This window comes from Oncorhynchus clarkii, chromosome 17 (genome assembly GCF_045791955.1).
Source record: "Oncorhynchus clarkii lewisi isolate Uvic-CL-2024 chromosome 17, UVic_Ocla_1.0, whole genome shotgun sequence".
Classification (NCBI taxonomy): domain Eukaryota; kingdom Metazoa; phylum Chordata; class Actinopteri; order Salmoniformes; family Salmonidae; genus Oncorhynchus; species Oncorhynchus clarkii.
The window spans coordinates 50,415,028-50,436,533 of record NC_092163.1 but is presented as its reverse complement, the minus strand read 5'-3'; the positions used below and the strand labels follow the sequence as shown (position 1 = coordinate 50,436,533).

The window sequence follows — 21,506 nt, the reverse complement described above, 5'->3', positions numbered from 1 at the left end:
TGGTTCTAGGTGCCAAGATCATATGTATTGTATAGAGACCGCGGAAGAGGCGACGTGAGAGGGTTTACGCCCATCAAAATATATCCACGATAAGCAGACCGCCTGCCATCCCGCTCAGCCTATGGCCTTATAATGAAGCACACAATGAGAGCACAGCATCTCTCACAGGGTCTTAGCATGCAAAGCCTCCTCTATTTGGTTTTTACTATATGTGAATTCTTCTGCATTAGGTGAATCTGTTTCAGCTACAGATGCCAGATGCTAAGTGAGGGGAGAACTATGGGATGATTGGCAGGTTGTTATTGGATTGTGGAATAATAGACATGTTGAATCATAAGGAATCATAGAGATCCAATTATATAATTTCCATGTGTATGCTAAACTGACATTGTCAAGAATTTAAAAATTGTCAAGAATTTGATGACCAGTTGGTCAATATACACATGACACAAAAACTAAAAAGTACTGTAAAATGTGAAATATTTATTACAAAGTTAATATATACACTTGACAGTACATGTCAAGAACAATTAGTGACTAGTCCATGAAAAAAAATGTAATTTCCTATAAAGATATCAATACTTAGAAAAAGACACATGTGTATAAAATATATTGCATAACTTGCCATATCCTGAAAATGTGCTTAATGAAAAGTAAAGGCGTTTAACAGAGTTCAGCTCAGATCTTTCCTGTTCTCTTCCCAGCATTCCTCCTCAGGTTTTCCGTGCTCGTTTTCCCACGACAAAGGGCAGAGCAGAAAGCCCGCTTCCCACTCGAGGCGTTCTCTGAAACTCTGGAGAGAGAAATTCTCATAAGTGAGTCTGGGGCTTTTGGTCATGTATCAAGCCCCAGATTAATGGAGCAGAAAGACCAAATCATATTATTAGAAAAAATGACAATTCATGACTTCTATGGAACAATTCTCTCACAGACAAATGGGCAGCAAAAGGTGTCTTTATTTGCACTGATGAGTCCTGTCTTATGTGGCTGTTCCCTATACAGCCCTGACCAAATCACACCCAGGGCTGCTCTACCACAGATAGTTACAGCATAGCCATCTCTGCATGCATGGGGGGGGAGGGGGGGGGGGGGGGGGGAATAATAGTAGAACATTTAGGTTATGTCTCCCATCCCTAAATGGTATCCCCACTAATGATATAGCTAGAATAAAACACTCCTTGACAACAGTGTGTTTCCAGGGAATTGGTACAGATATGTTGAAGTGTGAGGCATGGTGGTCTGGATGCAGTACAGGTCCTAATCTACTGTCCACTGTCACAGCATAAGGCTTATAACATAAAGGATTTCTCCCTGCTCTGTTCTCCGCTCACATTCCTCTGTGGCCACATGCCCACTAACACAGACAGAAGGTCAACATGTGGAGGTCAGGTCTCTGCAGGGGGCAGCAGGTCACCGACAGCTCTGCACTGTGGGGTACATGTAAGATATCACAACATGTAGAGCATTGGCCTGGCAGGGTGCTGCAGGTCAAAGGGCATAGTCTCAAGAAGAGCTATGGTGGCCCTTCAGGTCATTCTCCTAGTATCTAGGCCAGTGATCCCCCAGTGGGGTGACTGAAGTGTTATTTTGGAAATGTTGACACAAGGAATTGACTTTATCCATGACATCAAAGGAAATAGTAGTCTGAAACAAAAGGCTTTTGGGGAAAGGGGGATACCTAGTCAGTTGTACAACTGAATGCCTTCAACTGAAATCTGTCTTCCACATTTACACCCAACCCATCTGAATCAGAGAGGTGCAGAGGGCTGCCTTAATCGTCATTTTGAAAGACTTATCTGTGCTCTAGCTCTGAATGAAATGCCCCACCTGACCTTCCACGGTCTGCTGATTTCCTCTCTGAAATGATAAAATCCCAGAGAATGCTTTCTCCTGAACTTTCCAACCTTTCTCCCTCTCTGTTCCCTCTGCTGCTTATCACCAGTGCGACGCACAGAATCCTGAGAAGTAGTCATATGTTCTTCTCCCTGATTTTTTTCCACAATTAATTAACACCAAGGGGTAAACAGGTTTTCGGGTTGTTAACCTTTTTGGGATAGGGGCCAGCATTTTCACATTTGGAGGAATAGCGTGCCCAGAATGAACTGCCTCCTACTCTGTCCCAGATGCTAATATATGGTTATTATTATTAGTATTGGATAGAAAACACTCTGAAGTTTCTAAAACTGTTTGAATGATGTCTGTGAGTATAACATAACTCATATGGCAGGCGAAAACCTGAGAAAAATCCAACCAGGAAGTGGGAAATCTGAAGTTTGTAGTTTTTCAAAGCTTGGCCTACCGAATACAGTGGCTATGAGGTCAAGTTGCACTTCCTAAGGCTTCCACTAAATGTCAACCATCTTCAGAAACTTGAATGAGGATTCTACTATAAAGGAGGGGCTCATGAGACCTGTTTGAGTCAGTGGTCTGGCAGAGTGTCTCAGGCTCGTGACGCGTGCTCCCGGCAGATTTAGCTCTTGTTCCAGTGCTTTTCTTCAGTCTGGACGAAGTGCTCACGTCTCATGAAGATGGATTACTGGGCTGAACACGCTAACAACAAGAGGCTATTTGGACATAAATGATGGACTTTATGGAACAAATCAGTAATTTATTGTCGAACTGGGATTCCTGGGAGTGCCTTCTGATGAAGATCATCACAGGTAAGTGAATATTTATAGTGTTATTTCTAACTTCTGTTGACTCCAAAATGGAGGATATTTCTCTGGCTGGATTGGGTTCTGAGCGCCGTTCTCAGATTATGCTTTTTCCATAAAGTTTTTTTGAAATCTGACACAGCGGTTGCATTAAGGACAAGTCTATCTTTAATTCTGTGAATAACACTTTTATCAATGTTTATTATGAGTATTTCTGCAAAATCACCGGATGTTTTGGAATCAAAACATTACTGCACGTAAAGCGCCAATGTAAACTGAGATTTTTGGATATAAATATGCACATTATCGAACAAAACATACAAGTATTGTGTAACATGATGTCCTATGAGTGTCATCTGATGAAGATCATCAAAGGTTAGTGATTGATTTGATCTATATTTCTGCTTTTTGTGACTCCTATCTTTGGCTGGAAAAATGGCTGTGTGTTTTTTTGACTTGGCGGTGATCTAACATAATAATTATATGTTGTGCTTTCGCTGTAAAGCATTTTTGAAATCGGACATGATGGGTAGATTAACAAGAAGTTTATCTTTCATTTGCTGTATTGGACTTGTTAATATGTGAAAGTTACATATTTAAAAAAAAAAATGTTTTCAGTCAATGGAAAAACCTGATCAAAATGAATTTATATGACTGGTTTAAGTAAATACATTGTTTGCTCACTGGGAAATTAATATCCAGTGACAACTGCGTGGAGTTTGGAGTTTGTGACAGCAACTACGTGACCTATTAAAGTGGCTAGTGATACACTCTAAACTATGCCACTTTGTTTACATACCCTACATTACTCATCTCATATGTATATACTGTACTCGATACCATCTACTGCATCTTGCCTATGCCGTTCTGTACCATCACTCATTTATATATCTTTATGTACATATTCTTTATCTCTTTACACTTGTGTGTATAAGGTAGTAGTTTTGGAATTGTTAGGTTAGATTACTCATTGGTTATTACTGCATTGTCGGAACTAGAAGCACAAGCATTTCGCTACACTCGCATTAACATCTGCTAACCATGTGTATGTGACAAATAAAATTTGATTTGATTTGATGTCCTGGGATTTCCTATGTAGAAGAACCCATTACCTTCTAACAACTTGTGTAACTTATGAGCGTCATAGAGCAGAAATCAGTTGCAACCCAATTCTGATCTTTTTTCCACTATTTGGTATTTTGAACAATCACACCAGTTACTTTCACATTGGCTCTATTTACAATTAGTTAAACAAATGTCACAATTTGGCTGCCTGTAAATGCAGCCAGAGTGGCTCAGATAAATATAAAGGGGTGGCATAGCTCTACATGTGTTCAGAGTTGGATGCAGCACCGTGGGTACCCTCGTATACCACATAGACATTTTAGTTGATTTCTGCCAATGATACTTAACTCACAATCCATAAAAAAGCCCTGCTGAAATTGAATCCACTATGCCATTTAGGTCACAGCAACCGCACACTTTTGTTTGGTGGAAAATCTGTCTAGACAGATACACACACTCAAAACTACATTGCATTCGGAAAGCATTTAGACCCCTTCGCTTTTTCCACATTTTGTTATTCTGAAATGTATTAAATACAAATTTTTCCTCATCAATCTACACACAATAACCCATAATGACAAAGCGAAAACAGGTTTCTAGAAATGTTTCCAAAAATCTGAAATACCTTATTTACAGAAGTATTCGTACCCTTTGTTATTAGAATCAAAATTGAGCTCAGGTGCATCCATTTTCCACTGATCATCCATGAGATTTTTCTACAACTTGATCGGAGACCACCTGTGGTAAATTCAATTGATTGAACATGATTTGGAAAGGCACATACCTGTCTATATAAGGTCCCACAGTTTACAGTGAAGGGTACCAAAACATATCTGCAGCATTGAAGGACGCCAAGAACACAGTAGCCTCCATCATTCTTTTTATTACCCTGGACCAGATGGTAATAAAAGTGTGGAAAAGTGTGTGTGTGGGTGAAAACAAATAAAATATTAACAAAAAGGTTTGCTGTGTGCCTTCACTCCCCCCTGGGCCTGCTATTTCAACATAGCACCAATAACCTGTCTGTCTGTCTCCCTGCCTGTCTCCCGCTTTTCTGGCACTCTTTACCCTTTGTAGTGTGTGAAACTAAACAATGTTTTGCGGGAACCTGCACAATGTTATTACAATACATTATTTTGATATATTGTAAAAATAAAAATGAAGTATTTTTCCACACTGTACCCCAGCCAGGTACAAATTGGGGGAGGGACACAACAAATAAATAGTTTTGCATGTGTGGCTCCTTACCACAATCGATCAGTATGTCAAAAATAACCTCTGCTCAGGGGGACATAGAAATATGTTTTACAGAGAGAGAAGCTAGTGTGGAAGGAGTCTCTTCCACTTTGGAAGATGAATAATTTTATGTGTATGAGGATCATGTCTCTATCAATTCGGAGTCTGACAGTGACTTGGAAGAAGAGGATGAGATTTACCCTCAGCCAGCCCCAGGACCAGCCCATCAGCAACCAGCTCATCAGCAGCCTGCAGCCTGCAGGAGGAGAAATATGTATGTCAAAAAATGGTGAAATTGAATGGTCTTCTTGACGAAGGAATGAGCCACCCTGCATGGCCGCCAATGTGATAAAGATGAAACCAGAGAAAAACACGAATGGCGGTTACTCATGGGCAGGACATAAAGTATTATTTTTAACTGTTCATCCCAGACACCATCCAGTAAATTATTCTGGACTGCACTAATTTGGAGGCAAGGCATGCTTTTTTGTGTGCAAACTTTGGGTTTTTACCCTTGCTGGTGTTTTCAGATCCAAATAGGGAATCCACAGAATCCCTGTGTGATGCAGAAACTGGCAGATAACTTTTCCGTGCACAATGTCTCTGGAAACCTTCCACATTATTTCCAGGATTATCTGCTTCGATAAATGAGACACCAGACCAGCTCGGCGGCAGAGAGACAAGCTAGCTGCAATCAGTGTGGGACAAGTGGGTGGACCGCCTTCCCCTGTTTTACAACCCTGGGCCCAACGTTACTGTTGATGAGCATCTTATGCTATTTAGGGTCCGCTGCCCCTTCAGGCAGTACATACCGCAAAATATGGAATCAAGATCTGGGCTGCCTGTGATGCTACTTAATCATAATCATATGTGTGGAACAGGCAAGTGTTTACAGGGAAGTCAGAAGGAGGAGTCCCTGAGAAAAACCAAGGGATGAGGTTTGCCTGAATGTGACACAGGGACCCAAGTGCCCACAACATCACATGCAATAACTTTTTTACTTTGCACAAGCTGGGACAGGAGCTCCTCAAGAGGAAGCTGACGATGGTAGGAACAGTACAAAAAAAAACAAGCAAGAGCTCCTACCTTAGCTGTTGAATACACGTAACCGGCCTATCAATTCCTCTAGGTTTGTCTTCACGGCCGACACGTCCCTTGTGTCCTACGTGCCAAAGAAAGGCAAAAATGTGGTACTTATGAGTACGCTGCATAGGGATGGGTTCATCTGTGTCCAGGAACATAAAAAAAACAGTAATCAATTATGATTTCAATGCCACAAAAGCAGAGGTGGACAATTTAGACAAGATGGTGGCAAAAGAAGAAACCTACGCTGGCCACTTGTGGTATTCTTCGACATCTCGTTTGTCATCTGGATGGCAATGAACCCATATTGGAACAGAGAGAAGCTCCAGACCTCAAATCCAGGGGAGGCAACATATCCCAAGGACCTCAGCTTCTGCAGTCATCGTGAGGATGATTCAAGAGAAGGATGCTGGTGCCCCATCCACTCAACCCACAGAACCAACAACTCCAATACCGGAAGTAAGTGTGAGTGATGTTGTTGCATGTGTGTGTCTGAGTCTCATACCTTGGCCTGCTGTAACTATATATGTGAGTGAGATGTTAGTAAAATTCCAGAACTAAATGTTTTCATCATTCTAGATTACAGCCAGTAGAAACAAGAAGCGATGTGATGCAAAAATTCTAGCTTAATGCTTAGCGCATAGAATTAAAAAGGTTTTGTCAGATATTATTCATCCTAATCAGACAGGTTTTATACATGGACGATACATTGGAGATAATATAAGACAAATACTGGAAACAATAGAACACTATGAAATATCTGGGAAACCAGGCCTTTTTTTCATAGTGGACTTTGAGAAGGCTTTTGATAAAGTATGACTGGGGTTTATATATACAGTGCCTTGCGAAAGTATTCGGCCCCCTTGAACTTTGCGACCTTTTGCCACATTTCAGGCTTCAAACATAAAGATATAAAACTGTATTTTTTTGTGAAGAATCAACAACAAGTGGGACACAATCATGAAGTGGAACGACATTTATTGGATATTTCAAACTTTTTTAACAAATCAAAAACTGAAAAATTGGGTGTGCAAAATTATTCAGCCCCTTTACTTTCAGTGCAGCAAACTCTCTCCAGAAGTTCAGTGAGGATCTCTGAATGATCCAATGTTGACCTAAATGACTAATGATGATAAATACAATCCACCTGTGTGTAATCAAGTCTCCGTATAAATGCACCTGCACTGTGATAGTCTCAGAGGTCCGTTAAAAGCGCAGAGAGCATCATGAAGAACAAGGAACACACCAGGCATGTCCGAGATACTGTTGTGAAGAAGTTTAAAGCCGGATTTGGATACAAAAATATTTCCCAAGCTTTAAACATCCCAAGGAGCACTGTGCAAGCGATAATATTGAAATGGAAGGAGTATCAGACCACTGCAAATCTACCAAGACCTGGCCGTCCCTCTAAACTTTCAGCTCATACAAGGAGAAGACTGATCAGAGATGCAGCCAAGAGGCCAATGATCACTCTGGATGAACTGCAAAGATCTACAGCTGAGGTGGGAGACTCTGTCCATAGGACAACAATCAGTCGTATATTGCACAAATCTGGCCTTTATGGAAGAGTGGCAAGAAGAAAGCCATTTCTTAAAGATATCCATAAAAAGTGTTGTTTAAAGTTTGCCACAAGCCACCTGGGAGACACACCAAACATGTGGAAGAAGGTGCTCTGGTCAGATGAAACCAAAAATGACCTTTTTGGCAACAATGCAAAACGTTATGTTTGGCATAAAAGCAACACAGCTGAACACACCATCCCCACTGTCAAACATGGTGGTGGCAGCATCATGGTTTGGGCCTGCTTTTCTTCAGTAGGGACAGGGAAGATGGTTAAAATTGATGGGAAGATGGATGGAGCCAAATACAGGACCATTCTGGAAGAAAACCTGATGGAGTCTGCAAAAGACCTGAGACTGGGACGGAGATTTGTCTTCCAACAAGACAATGATCCAAAACATAAAGCAAAATCTACAATGGAATGGTTCAAAAATAAACATATCCAGGTGTTAGAATGGCCAAGTCAAAGTCCAGACCTGAATCCAATCGAGAATCTGTGGAAAGAACTGAAAACTGCTGTTCACAAATGCTCTCCATCCAACCTCACTGAGCTCGAGCTGTTTTGCAAGGAGGAATGGGAAAAAATGTCAGTCTCTCGATGTGCAAAACTGATAGAGACATACCCCAAGCGACTTACAGCTGTAATCGCAGCAAAAGGTGGCGCTACAAAGTATTAACTTAAGGGGGCTGAATAATTTTGCACGCCCAATTTTTCAGTTTTTGATTTGTTAAAAAAGTTTGAAATATCCAATAAATGTCGTTCCACTTCATGATTGTGTCCCACTTGTTGTTGATTCTTCACAAAAAAATACAGTTTTATATCTTTATGTTTGAAACCTGGAATGTGGCAAAAGGTCGCAAAGTTCAAGAGGGCCGAATACTTTCGCAAGGCACTGTAAATGCCTGGAATATTTCAATTTTAGAGAATCTCTTATAAAATGGGTTAAAGTTATGTATAGTAACCCTAGGTGTAAAATAGTAAATAATGGCTACATTTCAGAAAGTTTTAAACTGTCAAGAGGAGTAAAACAAGGTGGTCCATTATAGGCACTATAACTATTTATTATTGGCATCGACATGTTAGCTGTTACAATTAGATCCAACAATAATATTAAAGGATTAGAAATCCATGCCTTAAAAACAAAGGTGTCATTGTAAGCTGATGATTCATGTTTTCTTTTAAATCCACAAGTAGAATCCCTCCACAGCCTCATAGAGGATCTAGAAACTTTTTCTAACCTCTCTGGCTTAAAACCAAATTATGATAAACACCAGTCTCAACATCAACAGTGAAGAGGCGACACTGGGATGCTGGCCTTCTAGGCAGAGTTCCTCTGTCCAGTGTCTGTGTTCTTTTGCCCATCTTAATCTTCTCTTTTTATTGGCCAGTCTGAGATCTGTCTTTTTCTTTGCAACTCTGCCTAGAAGGCCAGCATCCAAGTGTCGCCTCTTCACCATTGATGTTGAGACTGGTGTTTTGCGGGTACTATTTGATGAAGCTGCCAGTTGAGGACTTGTGAGGCATCTGTTTCTCAAACTAGACACTCTAAAGTACTTGTCCTTTTGCTCAGTTGCGCAACGGGGCCTCCCACTCCTCTTTCTATTCTGGTTAGAGCCAGTTTGCACTGTTCTGTGAAGGGAGTAGTACACAGCGTTGTATGAGATTTTCAGTTTCTTGGCAATTTCTCGCATGGAATAGCCTTCATTTCTCAGAACAAGAATAGACTGACGAGTTTCAGAAGAAAGGTCTCTGTTTCTGGCCACTTTAAGCCTGTAATCGAAACCACAAATGCTGATGCTCCAGATACTCAAGTAGTCTAAAGAAGGCCAGTTATATTGCTTTTTTAATCAGGACAACAGTTTTCAGCTGTGCTAACATAATTGCAAAAGGGTTTTCTAATGATCAATTAGCCTTGGATTAGCTAACACAGGAGTGATGGTTGCTGATAATGGGCCTCTGTACGCCTATGTAGATATTCCATTAAAGACCAGCCCTTTCCAGATACAATAGTCAGTTACCACATTAACAATGTCTACACTGTATTTATGATCAATTTGATGTTATTTTAATGGACAAAAATGTGCTTTTCTTTTTAAAACAAGGACATTTCTAAGTGACCCCAAACTTTTGAATGTTAATGTATATTTACCCCCAAAATATATGGGGGATTGGAAGTGATGCAGTTGATGCAATATTAAAGATGATCCCTAAGAGAGAGAGAAAAAATAAGCGCTGTGATGTGTGTGGACCCAAGAAGGACAGGAAGACACAGAACACATTCATCAAGTGCAAGAAATACATTTGGAACACACATAGTAAAACTCTGTCCCTCATGTGGTGTGTAGACCTGCCTTAATTTGTGTTCAATGGGGCTAATTTATAATTTCCATAAAATTCTGTATGTAAAATTATTCCTTCCAATTTGTTCAGTTCAAAGCAATAAGCATCAATAGTGATGAAAACCTTGTTTATTTTATATTTGTTCAAGATAAACATGATTTATTCCATCCATGTCTTGATTATAATATATTTCTGTTCACCCCAAAAAAATAGCGCTTTTATTGATAAATGTGATCCAGCAGAGGTAAATGGCAACTATTAACCATGTATGCTGTCTATATTGCTTGTAATTAATATAGGTCAACATCTAAGAATTAAGTATTTTTACGTAAGTTGTTATGGCTGTATTGTTTTAAAAACCCAAGTCCTTTTTGGCTAGCCACAGTAGTCAACTAGTTAGCTAGGTAGCCGTTTAGCTTTCTAGCACATTCCCAAAAGTGGTTTGAAATGTGGCTTGAAATCCCCGATTCCATGTGCTTTTTGGCTGTTTATATTGCAGGAAAAATAACTGATTAGAGTGGATTTGAGTCGCATTAAACTTCCAATGTGAACAATACTTTAGAGCGCATTTGTTTTTTCCTCCCAAAATGTGTAAAATGACTTGTTGTTTAACTTACTTTCACTGCACTTTGAAATGTTGGTGGGAGCTCATTAGCATATTTGGGGGCATGGTCTAAAATATGTTGTATTTGTGCCAACTGTTAGTGGAAGTGTTGTACCAGTTTAAGTGGTTTTATCGCTATGTTGATTATTAAAACCTCTTGCGACGAGCAATCCCGGATCCGGGAGCGTAATCATAGCCTCAAACGAATTTGCATGACGCAGCGGACATAAATACTTTTCCTATTCATGAAAATCGCAAATGAAATAAATATATTCAAACACAAGCTTAGCCTTTTGTTAACACTGTCATCTCAGATTTTCAAAATATGCATTACAGCCAACGCTAGACAAGCATTTGTGTACGTTTATCATGGCATAATGCTATGCTAGCTCTGCTGGCAGCAGGCAACATTTTCACGAAAATAAGAAAAGTAACCAAATTAAATAATTTACCTTTGAAGAACTTCAGATGCTTTCACTCAGGAGACTCCCAGTTAGATAGCAAATGTTCCTTTTTTCCAAAAATATTATTTTTGTAGGCGAAATAGCTCCCGTTTCTTCATCATGCTTGGCTGAGAAATCGACCGGAAAATGCTGCAATTATAACGCCAAACTTTTTTCAAAATTTGCTCCATAATATCGACAGAAACACGGCAAACGTTGTTTAGGATCCATCCTCAAGGTGTTTTTAACATATATATTCGATAATATATCCGTCGAGGCAATTGGTTTCTCATAAGAAGCGATTGGAAAAATGGCCTCCTCAGTATTTTACGCGAGATTTTCTGCGGGAGACACCATGTGACCACATGCTATATATGGTCCCTTACGGCCATTCTTCAATGGAAATGCCTAAAAAGACGTCACAATGCTGTAGACACCTTGGGGAATACGTGGAAAACATAAGCTCCTTCGTAGCTCATTCACAGCCATATAAGGAGTCATTGGCATGAGGCGGTTTCAAAAAATGCGGCACTTCCTGGTTGGATTTTTATCTGGGTTTCGCCTGTAACATCAGTTCTGTGGCACTCACAGACAATATCTTTGCAGTTTTGGAAACGTCAGAGTGTATTCTTTCCAAAGCTGTCAATTATATGCATAGTCAAGCATCTTTCCGTGACAAAATATCTTGTTTAAAACGGGAACGTTTTTCATCCCAACATTTTTAATAGCGCCCCCTAATGCATAACTGGATAACAGATACCATCTGGGCCACACATTTCTGACAAAACCAAAGGTTACAGATAAGACTTTTACATGCTTTCAGAGGGATACTCTCCCTGTCTTGCAATCATTACTTTACAATTAAGAACTAAATCATGGCTTCCTGCTCATGAGTTCACCAGTCGTTCCCAGCTCCAGCTCTCAGGGGGAGTTGTGAATGGCTGTATATAGAGCAGAGATGTGAGGCTGTGTATTCAGCCCAGCAGAGGAGGAATGACATCAGGAGCGTACGGTGGCAGCCATAGACATCACTGAAAGGTTATCGAGACAGAGATGAAGAGTGTGACCTTGATTATCCCCAAACACAATGACAGAGACACAACAAGAGAGGAGTCCAATTTATTGCCCTACCATGTTTGATATTCCAGTTGGCTCCCATTAAGGTGACTGAATGCGAACAACCCTTTGTTCTCCTACATTAAAGAGGCAAGGGGAAGCACACAAACAGAAAAGCTTCAAATGATGACATCCTAACTAGCGTGCACAATGCACACACCAAGTAAGGCACAGGCTTTATATGCCAGCAGCATACCACCCTGCATCAAACTGCTGGCTTGCCTCTGAAGCTAAGCAGATTTGGTCCTGGTCAGTCCCTGGATGGGAGACCAGATGCTTCTGGAAGTGGTGTTGGGAGGCCAGTAGAGGGCACTCGTCACTCTGGTCTAAGGCGATCCGAGGGCAGTGAAGGGGACATTGCCCTGCATAGGGTGCCGTCTTTCGGATGGGTGCTAGATGGGTGTCCTGACTCTCTGTGGTCATTAAAAAACGCTTGGCACTTATCATAAGATTATTAACCCTGGTGTAATGGCTAAATGGCCACGCAATAGGCATATATCACTTATCAAGTTGATTTATGGTTAGAATTCTGCCACTAAAATCGTTGCTGTGCATCACCCAGGTGGGTGCTACACATTGGATGAGGTAAGTTTCCCAAGGGGTGCATGTTTTGGTTTTTGACCTAACACTACACAGCTGATTCAGCTGGGGACAAGGACAGAGTTTAGAAAACCCTGCCCTTCTATGTAAAGCGCTTTAAGTACCTCAGCTAGCAGAAAAGTGCTATGTAAATTCAATCAATTATTAACATGCTATAATTGGTTCTCCATATGAGAGTTGTTCCCTTCAGAGTCAACTCTCAGACTTGTACTTGCCATCCTCGACTTGTACTTGTCATCCTCGAGCGTTGACAAACAGCAGCACCATGAACACCTGGCAATGAGAGGGCTGTCCAAAAACTACTAGAGCGCTTCTGCACACTGATTGTACAACAAGCATTCACGTGACATGGACCAGGTTCCATAGCTGTTTTGAGGACAAGGGAATGCCCAGCGCTATATATGTGGGACTCAACGTAAATGTCTAATTTTCCCAAGTCCATTCATGGGAAATCATTACATTAGCACGGGCACCAACTGGGAAAAGTCATTCAATAGACGCTCCATTGTCAGTTAGGTGCTGTTTTCTTAAATAACTTTCCTCCCACTCTTGAGGGTATTCATTTAAAAGTAGTGTCACATTTGGGAGACAAGCAGGTCTGTGCAGAAAGTAAAATGTCAGGAAGACACACTTCAGTACTCCTGATCGTGGAAAGAATGGGCATGATGAGGTTTAAAGGGAGATGTGACCGCAGCTCATGGAAACTCCACTATGTAACGTCTGCAAAATAAATAGCCAATTGGTTTTGTGGCAACAAACGTGCATTATGAATGGGAGGATCCTTGGCAGGCATCGTCACGGCAGAGCTCCTGTCAAATCTCATGTGATGTGACAAAGTGTCAGGATTTCCGTTATGAAAACATGGCGGCGGACATCTGACCAGCAGCACTTCAATTTATCGGATCCAAATACATTGGGTGAGTAACCTGATTAGGGCGTCCACACACGGTGCTCAGAATGACAGAAATCCCATTTAGATTATGGTCATTCATTTTAACAGAACATGCAAGTCGATGTTAGAATAACTGTCCACATTTACTTTCCCTCAGCCAACAAGATGATTAAGGAACAGCATAATCACTAGCCTATACATAGACGCTGCGTGAGTTTCACTTTACAGTATATGACTGGAGACAGCAGAATATATTTGAATACGAAAAATTACAGGGTAGCCTACTCTGCTGACAAACAAATCAATAAAAAAACGGCATTGTCCATACACACTGTAAGTGGCCTACGAGAAGGGGAGACACAAATAGAATATGATGTCCAATTAAACTGGAGGTGGCAATGACCAAACTATAATAAAGAGTGAATATGCAGTGCACACTGACGCTCTCGGTTGGTGCCAATAAGATAGGCTATAGGACTACTGTTGATCGCTCAATTAAGTTGAGCATTTTTTAAATGTATTTCTGCATAGACAGGAGTAGGCTAATTAGGCTATATCATTTTGACAATTTAATTAAATCTACTATCCCCCATAGTATAAAAGTTGGTCAGTTTGTTGAGAAAGAAATAGCCCAAACAGACTCTGGGACAGTGTGGGGAGATATATCCCAAATTTATACAACCAGTAGGCCTACATAAAAAAATGTTTAAAGCAATGAATCTGATGCAACAGATCAGAAAGTTTAGCTTAAAATGTTGATAAGATATTATTTATTAACATTATTATCGCTGCAATGTGCACAAGGCAGCAGGCTACATGCCAATGTACATTTGGCCAACAGACAACGAAAGGAAGTTGAAAACCAACAGAACATGAGAAAAATAGGGTACTGGTTTCAATGGCATTTGGAAGTCTTTGTAAAAACAATTGCCTCCACGGATATGGTCCAATTTTGCTTAGGCTACTTTGAAGCAAGGAAAACATGCCTCAGTAAAATGTTCAATTAAGCAGTTAAATGCATACTGCCTCCAGCTCGTTGCAAAGTGGTGAAGCCTGCCTTCCGATGCATTTTAATGGGGAATGGGAAGCACGCCTCAATTACCAGTTGAGAAATAAAGATAATTTTTTAATCGTGGCCCAAAATGATTTTTAATAAACTAATTAGCATTTAGAATTGTATGCAATGATTGGGTTTATTAAAGCGCTGTCTGACAGATTTTCTGCTCAAAGGCTCTGTATCTGTACAATGTGCGAATGTGATAAATAAGATACATAACGAATATAAACACCAGCCATGACATGGGAACCAGCTGTGCAACAGGACTGATCATTACTCTGAGGTGGAGGGTGAGACGGAGCTGCACCTTGCCTTACTACACTTCAAACAGTCATAGGCTGTAGGGGGCCTCATGACTTGAGACTGGAGGGACTAAAACCTTGGGAGTAGGTTTATGATACAGTGCTGTGAAAAAGTATTTGCTCCTTTTTGCATATTTTTGAAACTGAATGTTATCAGATCTTCAACCAAAACCCCTTATTACATAAGGAATCTGAGTTTACAAATAACAATTATTTTTGAAAAAGCAATTGCCCCATTACACTCAATAACTGGTTGTGCCATCTTTAGCTGCAATGACTGCAACCAAATGCTTCCTGTAGTTATTGATCAGTCTCTCACATCGCTGTGGAGGAACTTTGGCCCACTCTTGCATGAGGAACTTCTTTAACTAAGCAACATTTGTGGGTTTTCAAGCATGAACTATGCGTTTCAAGTCCTGCCACAACATCTCAATTGGGATTAGGTCTTGACTTTGACTAGGCAATTCCAAAACTTCTAATTAGTTGCTTTCTAATAATTTTCATGTAGAAACACGCAAACATTGTGTGTTTTGGATCAATGTCTTGCTGCATGACCCAGCTGTGCTTCCGTTTCAGCTCACAGACAGATATCCTGACATTCTCCAGTAGAATTATCTGACACAGAGCATAATTCACAGTTCCTTCTATTAAGGCAAGTCGTCCAGGTCCTGAGGCAGCAAAGCATCCCCAAACCATCACACTACCACCACCATGCTTGACCCTTGGTATAAGGTTCTTACTGTGGAATGCATTGTTTGGTGTTCTCCAGGCATAATGGAACCCATGTTGTCCAAAACGTTGACTCAAGTTCTCCAAAAAGCACATGGAAGCACCTGGATAATCATCAAGACTCTTGTAATAATGTTCTATGGACAGATGAGTCAAAATAATAACTTTTTGGACGATATGGGTCCTATTATGCCTTGTGAAAACCAAACCTGACATTAGCAGATTGTTAGTTGAAAAAGCATTAATCCGTGTCAAGTCAAGCAAGGCAGCTGTCCTAGCAGTTGCATCAGCAATTTCAGATCCAATCTGCCCATCAGTGAGGCCTACAATTACCCGCTATTGGCAATTTCCTCGCATCAGCTAACTCCAAATGACAAAAACCCAGCTAGCAGAATTGAACTGAAGACTGCCCGTCTCCAACAGATGTCCTGATGTGGCAACATGGCTGGACATGATGATGAGGCTGCATGTTTCCAAACATCAGTGTTGTGTGTGAAGGTTTCGTTATTAAATTTGTCTGAAGAGCAGAATAACTTACTCATAGCATCTGTCAGCGAAGACGTCGGAGATGGAACTGAGAAAACAGAGAGGAGAAACTTGCTATTAATAGTGTTCAGAGCGTCAACCAGTCATCACAACAGAGCAGCACTTAAGTGGAACAGAGAAGAAAGAGATAGAGAGTTAAGCCTGGCTGCAGAATTGGCACCAGTCATTGAAACCAACACCATCAGGCTAAAAATAGGGCCATAACACTCCTGAGTCTGTCAATGATGTCCATCCTGTAGACAGGCTATCAACTCTCTTAGCTCAGCATGTATCACACATCTCATCAGCAGCCCTCCCTCGCCTCATAACTTATGTTGACAGAGCATATCTCTCACATCCAACTCTCCTACTTCGAAAGCACATTTGCATGCTGCTGCCACCCAGCTAAATGGTGGGAAGAACATGTGCAACAAACAGGATGCAGGTTTCTGACAGATTATATATAGTAATGCAATACATCACACTGAGAGAAGAGTTTTCGAAAATCAACACCTGAAATAACTTATTTGGACTGAGACTTTTTTGTTTCACCTTTATTTAACCAGGTAGGCTAGTTGAGAACAAGTTGTCATTTACAACTGCGACCTGGCCATGATAAAGCAAAGCAGTGCGTCACAAACAACAACACAGTTACACATGGAATAAACAAACATACAGTCAATAACACAATAGAAAAGTCTATATACAGTGTGTGCAAATGAGGTAAGATAAGGGAGGTAAGGCAATAAATAGGCCATAGTGGCAAAATAATTACAAATGAGCAATTAAACACTGGTGTGATAGATGTGCAGAAGATGAATGTGCAAGTAGAGATAATGGGGTGCTTTTAAACAGTATGGGGATGAGGTAGTTGGGTGGGCTGATTTACAGATGGGCTATGTACAGGCGCAGTGATCTGTGAGCTGCTCTGACAGCTGGTGCTTAAAGTTAAACAGGGAGATATGAGTCGCCAGCTTCAGTGATTTTTGCAATTCGTTCCAGTCATTGGCAGCAGAGAACTGGAAGGAAAGGTGGCCAAAGGAGGAATTGGCTTTGGGGGTGACCAGTGAAATATACTTATCGATACATACAGATATCCATGTCGATATCAATGAGTATATGCCTGAATTGAAATCAATTCATATACTGTAGGTTCAGCCAAAAGAGGGCCCCGGACAGCACGTTCCTGTTCCTGGTCTGCGGGGTCCTAGAGTATGAGGACGAACAAGCATTCAGCACTGGGTCTGCAGTTCCCTATTGTAGCCGGCTGGTCTGTGCGATAAGGACTTAGGACTGGATTGGGCTGAAGAGGTGCTGGGGCAGAGGCTGAGCTCTGTGACTCAGTGGGCAGGGCTGGGGGATCAAGGCTCGAGGTTGGGTCAGCCTGTAAGATGATTGCTGAAATTTGTCTCTCTAATGAAAAGCCTACAGGAGCAATGAGCAGCAGCTCTGTGGAGAAAATTGTGGAAATTCGCAAGCTGGAGGCTGCATCCTAACGAGGCACAGCCAGCGACTCAGGAGTCCTGCCACAGGGAAGACCTCTGTAACAAGTCGCAAAATCAGTTGTGCTTCTGAAGGCCTTGGTGACTTTGGGGGATGATATGGGATTCAGAAAAAAAGCATGGGGCACACAACACACAAACAAAAGAAAAGGTAAACCCCAAAAAATGCATTTCGAGAGAGTTAGCACTTTGCAGTCTTTCTAAGAACCACTCTCGGCTCTGCTTATGGGCGTGGGGGGGTCAATGACAAAAACGACACAATTGTGATTGTCAAAGTGGTATCAAAGATCAAGAAAAGGAAAGCACTTCACGGAGTAATTTTCTTCCTGGGTGGTTTCTTTGCCTTTTGGACAGAGGGGAAGAGAGAGAAAGAGGGGAGACAGACACAGAGATAAAGACAGAGAGAGCGAGAGAGAGAATGCGAGAGAGAGAATACTGTCCCCCTGTGATACTATCCAGCGGAGTCGTTTGGACTATGCCCTAGCCCAGGGACAGAAAACACTAATACGGGACACATTTGACAAAAATGAATCTATAGAAATAAACTCAGCAAAAAAAGAAACGTCCTCTCACTGTCAACTGAGTTTATTTTCAGCAAACTTAACATGTGTAAATATTTGTATGAACATAACAAGATTCAACAACTGAGACATAAACTGAACAAATTCCACAGACATGTGACTAACAGATGGAATAATGTAATAATGGAATAATGTATGTAGGCCACACGACACACAAACAAAAGAAAAGGTAAACCCAAGAAATGCATATTTCAGGAGAGTTAGCACCTTGCAGTCTTTGTAAGACCCACTCTCGGCTCTGCTTATGAGCGTGGGGGGGGGGGTCAATGACAAAAAAAAACACAATTGTGATTGTCAAAGTGGTTTCAAAGATTAGGAAAAGGAAAGCACTTCACTGAATAATTTTCTCCCTGGGTGGTTTCTCTGCCTTTTGGACAGAGAGGAAGAGAGAGAGGAAAAGGGAGGAGACAGAGGGAGGAGACAGACAGAGAAAGAGAGAGAACACTGTCCCCGTGATACTAACCAGCTGAGTCGTTTGGACTATGGCCCAGCCCAGGGATAGAAAACACTAATACGGGACCAATATGACAAAAATGAATCTATATAAATATATATATGCAGTACCAGTCCAAATTTTGGACACACCTACTCAATCAAGGGCTTTTCTTTATTTTTAACAGTTTCTGCATTGTAGAATAATAGTAAAGACATCAACACTATGAAACCACACATGTAGTAACATGTAGTAACCAAAAAAGTGTTAAACAAATACAAATATATTTTAGGTTCTTCAAAGTAGCCACCCTTTGCCTTGATGACAGCTTTGCACACTCTTGGCATTCTCTCATTCTCTCAACCAGATTCATCTGGAATGCTTTTCCAACAGTCTTGAATAAATTCCCACATATGCTGAACACTTGCTGGATGCTATTCCATCACCCTGCGGTCCAACTCATTCCAAACCATCTTAATTGGGTTGAAGTCGTGATTGTGGAGGCCAGGTCATCTGATGCAGCACCCTATCACTCTCCTTCTTGGTCAAATAGCCCTTACACAGCCTGGAGGTGTGCTATCCATTGTCCTGTTGGAAAACAAATGATAGTTCCACTAAGCACAAACCAGATGGGATGGTGTATCGCTGCAGAATGCTGTTGTAGCCCTGCTGCTGCCTTGAATTCTAAATAAATCACAGATGGTGTCACCAGCGAAGCACCCCCACACCATCATACCTCCTCCTCCATGCATAATGGTGGGAACCACACATGCGGAGATCATCCGCTCACCTACTCTGCGTCTCACAAAGACACAGCGGTTGGAACCCAAAATCGCAAATTTGGAATCATCAGACCAAAGTACAGATTTCCACTGGTCTCATTTCCATTGCTTGTGTTTCTTGGCCCAAGCTAGTCTCTTCTTATTATTGGTATCCTTTAGATGTGTTTTTTTTCTCTTCAGCAATTCGACCATGAAGGCCTCATTCACGCAGTCTCCTCTGAACAGTTGATGTTGAGATGTGTCTGTTACTCTGTGAAGCATTTATTTGGGCTGCAATGTGAGGTGCAGTTAATTGCTGATTTCTGAGGCTGGTAACTCTAATGAACTGATCCTCTGCAGCAGATGTAACTACGGGTCCTGCTTTCCTTTGGCGGTCCTCATGGGAGCCAGTTTCATCATAGCGCTTGATGGTTTTTGCGACTGCACTTCAAGAAACGTTCAACATACACACACACACACAAACACAGCGGGTACATGCATACAAGGGGGTCCATACAGTGAGGGAAAAAAGTATTTGATCCCCTGCTGATTTTGTACGTTTGCCCACTGACAAAGAAATGATCAGTCTATAATTTTAATGGTAGATTTATTTGAACAGTGAGAGACGGAATAACAACAACAAAAATCCAGAAAATGTACATACATACAGTCGTGGCCAAAAGTTTTGAGAATGTAAAAATGAATATTTGTGTCAAAGTCTGCTGCCTCAGTTTGTATGATGGCAATATGCATATACTCCAGAATGTTATGAAGAGTGATCAGAAGAATTGAAAAGTCCCTCTTTGCCATGCAAATGAACTGAATCACCCAAAAACATTTCCACTGCATTTCAGCCCTGCCACAAAAGGACCAGCTGACATCATGTCAGTGATTCTCTCATTAACACAGGTGTGAGTGTTGACGAGGACAAGGCTGGAGATCACTATGTCATGCTGATTGAGTTTGAATAACAGACTGGAAGTTTCAAAAGGAGGGTGGTGCTTGGAATCATTGTTCTTCCTCTGTCAATCATGGTTACCTGCAAGGAAACACGTGCCGTCATCATTGCTTTCCACAAAAAGGGCTTCACAGGCAAGGATATTGCTGCCAGTAAGATTGCACCTGAAATGTATTGGATCATCAAGAACTTCAAGGAGAGTGGTTCAATTGTTGTGAAGAAGGATTCAGGGCACCCAAGAAAGTCCAGCAAGCACCAGGACCGTCTCCTGAAGTTGATTCAGCTGCGGAATCATGGCACCACCAGTACAGAGCTTGCTCAGGAATGGCAGCAGGCAGGTGTGAGTGCATCTGCATGCACAGGGAGGGGAAGACTTTTGGAGGATGGCCTGGAATCAAAAAGGGCAGCAAAGAAGCCAATTCTCTCCAGGAAAAACATCAGGGACAGACTGAAATTCTGCAAAAGGTACAGGGATTGGACTGCTGAGGACTGGGGTAAAGTCATTCTAGGATGAATCCCCTTTCCGATTGTTTGGGGAATCCGGAAAAAAGCTTGTCCGGCGAAGACAAGGTGAGCGCTACCATCAGTCCTGTGTCATGCCAATAGTAAAGCATCCTGAGACCATTCATGTGTGGGGTTGCTTCTCAGCCAAGGGAGTGGGCTCACTCACGATTCTGCCTAAGAACACAGCCATGAATAAAGAATGGTACCAACACAACCTCCGAGAGCAACTTCTCCCAACCATCCAGGAACAGTTTGGTGACGAACAATGCCTTTTCCAGCATAATGGAGCACCTTGCCATAAGGCAAAAGTGATAACTAAGTGGCCCGGGGAACAAAACATTTGATATTTTGGGTCCATGGTCAGGAAACTCCCTATACCTTAATCCCATTGAGAACTTGTAGTCAATTCTCAAGAGGCAGGTGGACAAACAAATACCCAGAAATTCTGACAAATTCCAAGAATTGATTATGCAAGAATGGGCTGCCATCAGTCAGGATGTGGCCCAGAAGTTAATTGACAGCATGCCAGGGCGGATTGCAGAGGTCTTGAAAAAGAAAGG

General features: G+C 41.5%; 1 protein-coding gene across 5 annotated transcripts in view; it reads right to left on the bottom strand.

Annotated features, from left to right (window-relative positions):
• Nucleotides 1-465: 465 nt before the first annotated feature.
• LOC139371042 (RAD18 E3 ubiquitin protein ligase) overlaps nucleotides 466-21,506 on the bottom strand; it is a 72,524-nt gene continuing 51,483 nt past the window's right edge. For 2 of the 5 annotated variants that reach the window (XM_071111083.1, XM_071111080.1), the window contains 3 exons: nucleotides 16,221-16,256; nucleotides 5,156-5,211; nucleotides 466-793 (listed from right to left, as the gene is read on the bottom strand). In XM_071111083.1, coding sequence (XP_070967184.1) covers nucleotides 674-793; nucleotides 5,156-5,211; nucleotides 16,221-16,256 — 212 coding nt within the window. In that variant the 3' untranslated portion in view covers nucleotides 466-673. Of the gene's footprint in view, nucleotides 794-4,586; nucleotides 5,212-16,220; nucleotides 16,257-19,256; nucleotides 19,312-21,506 lie in introns of those variants that run through there. The other 3 variants (XM_071111081.1, XM_071111082.1, XM_071111084.1) reach the window with 3 other exon arrangements.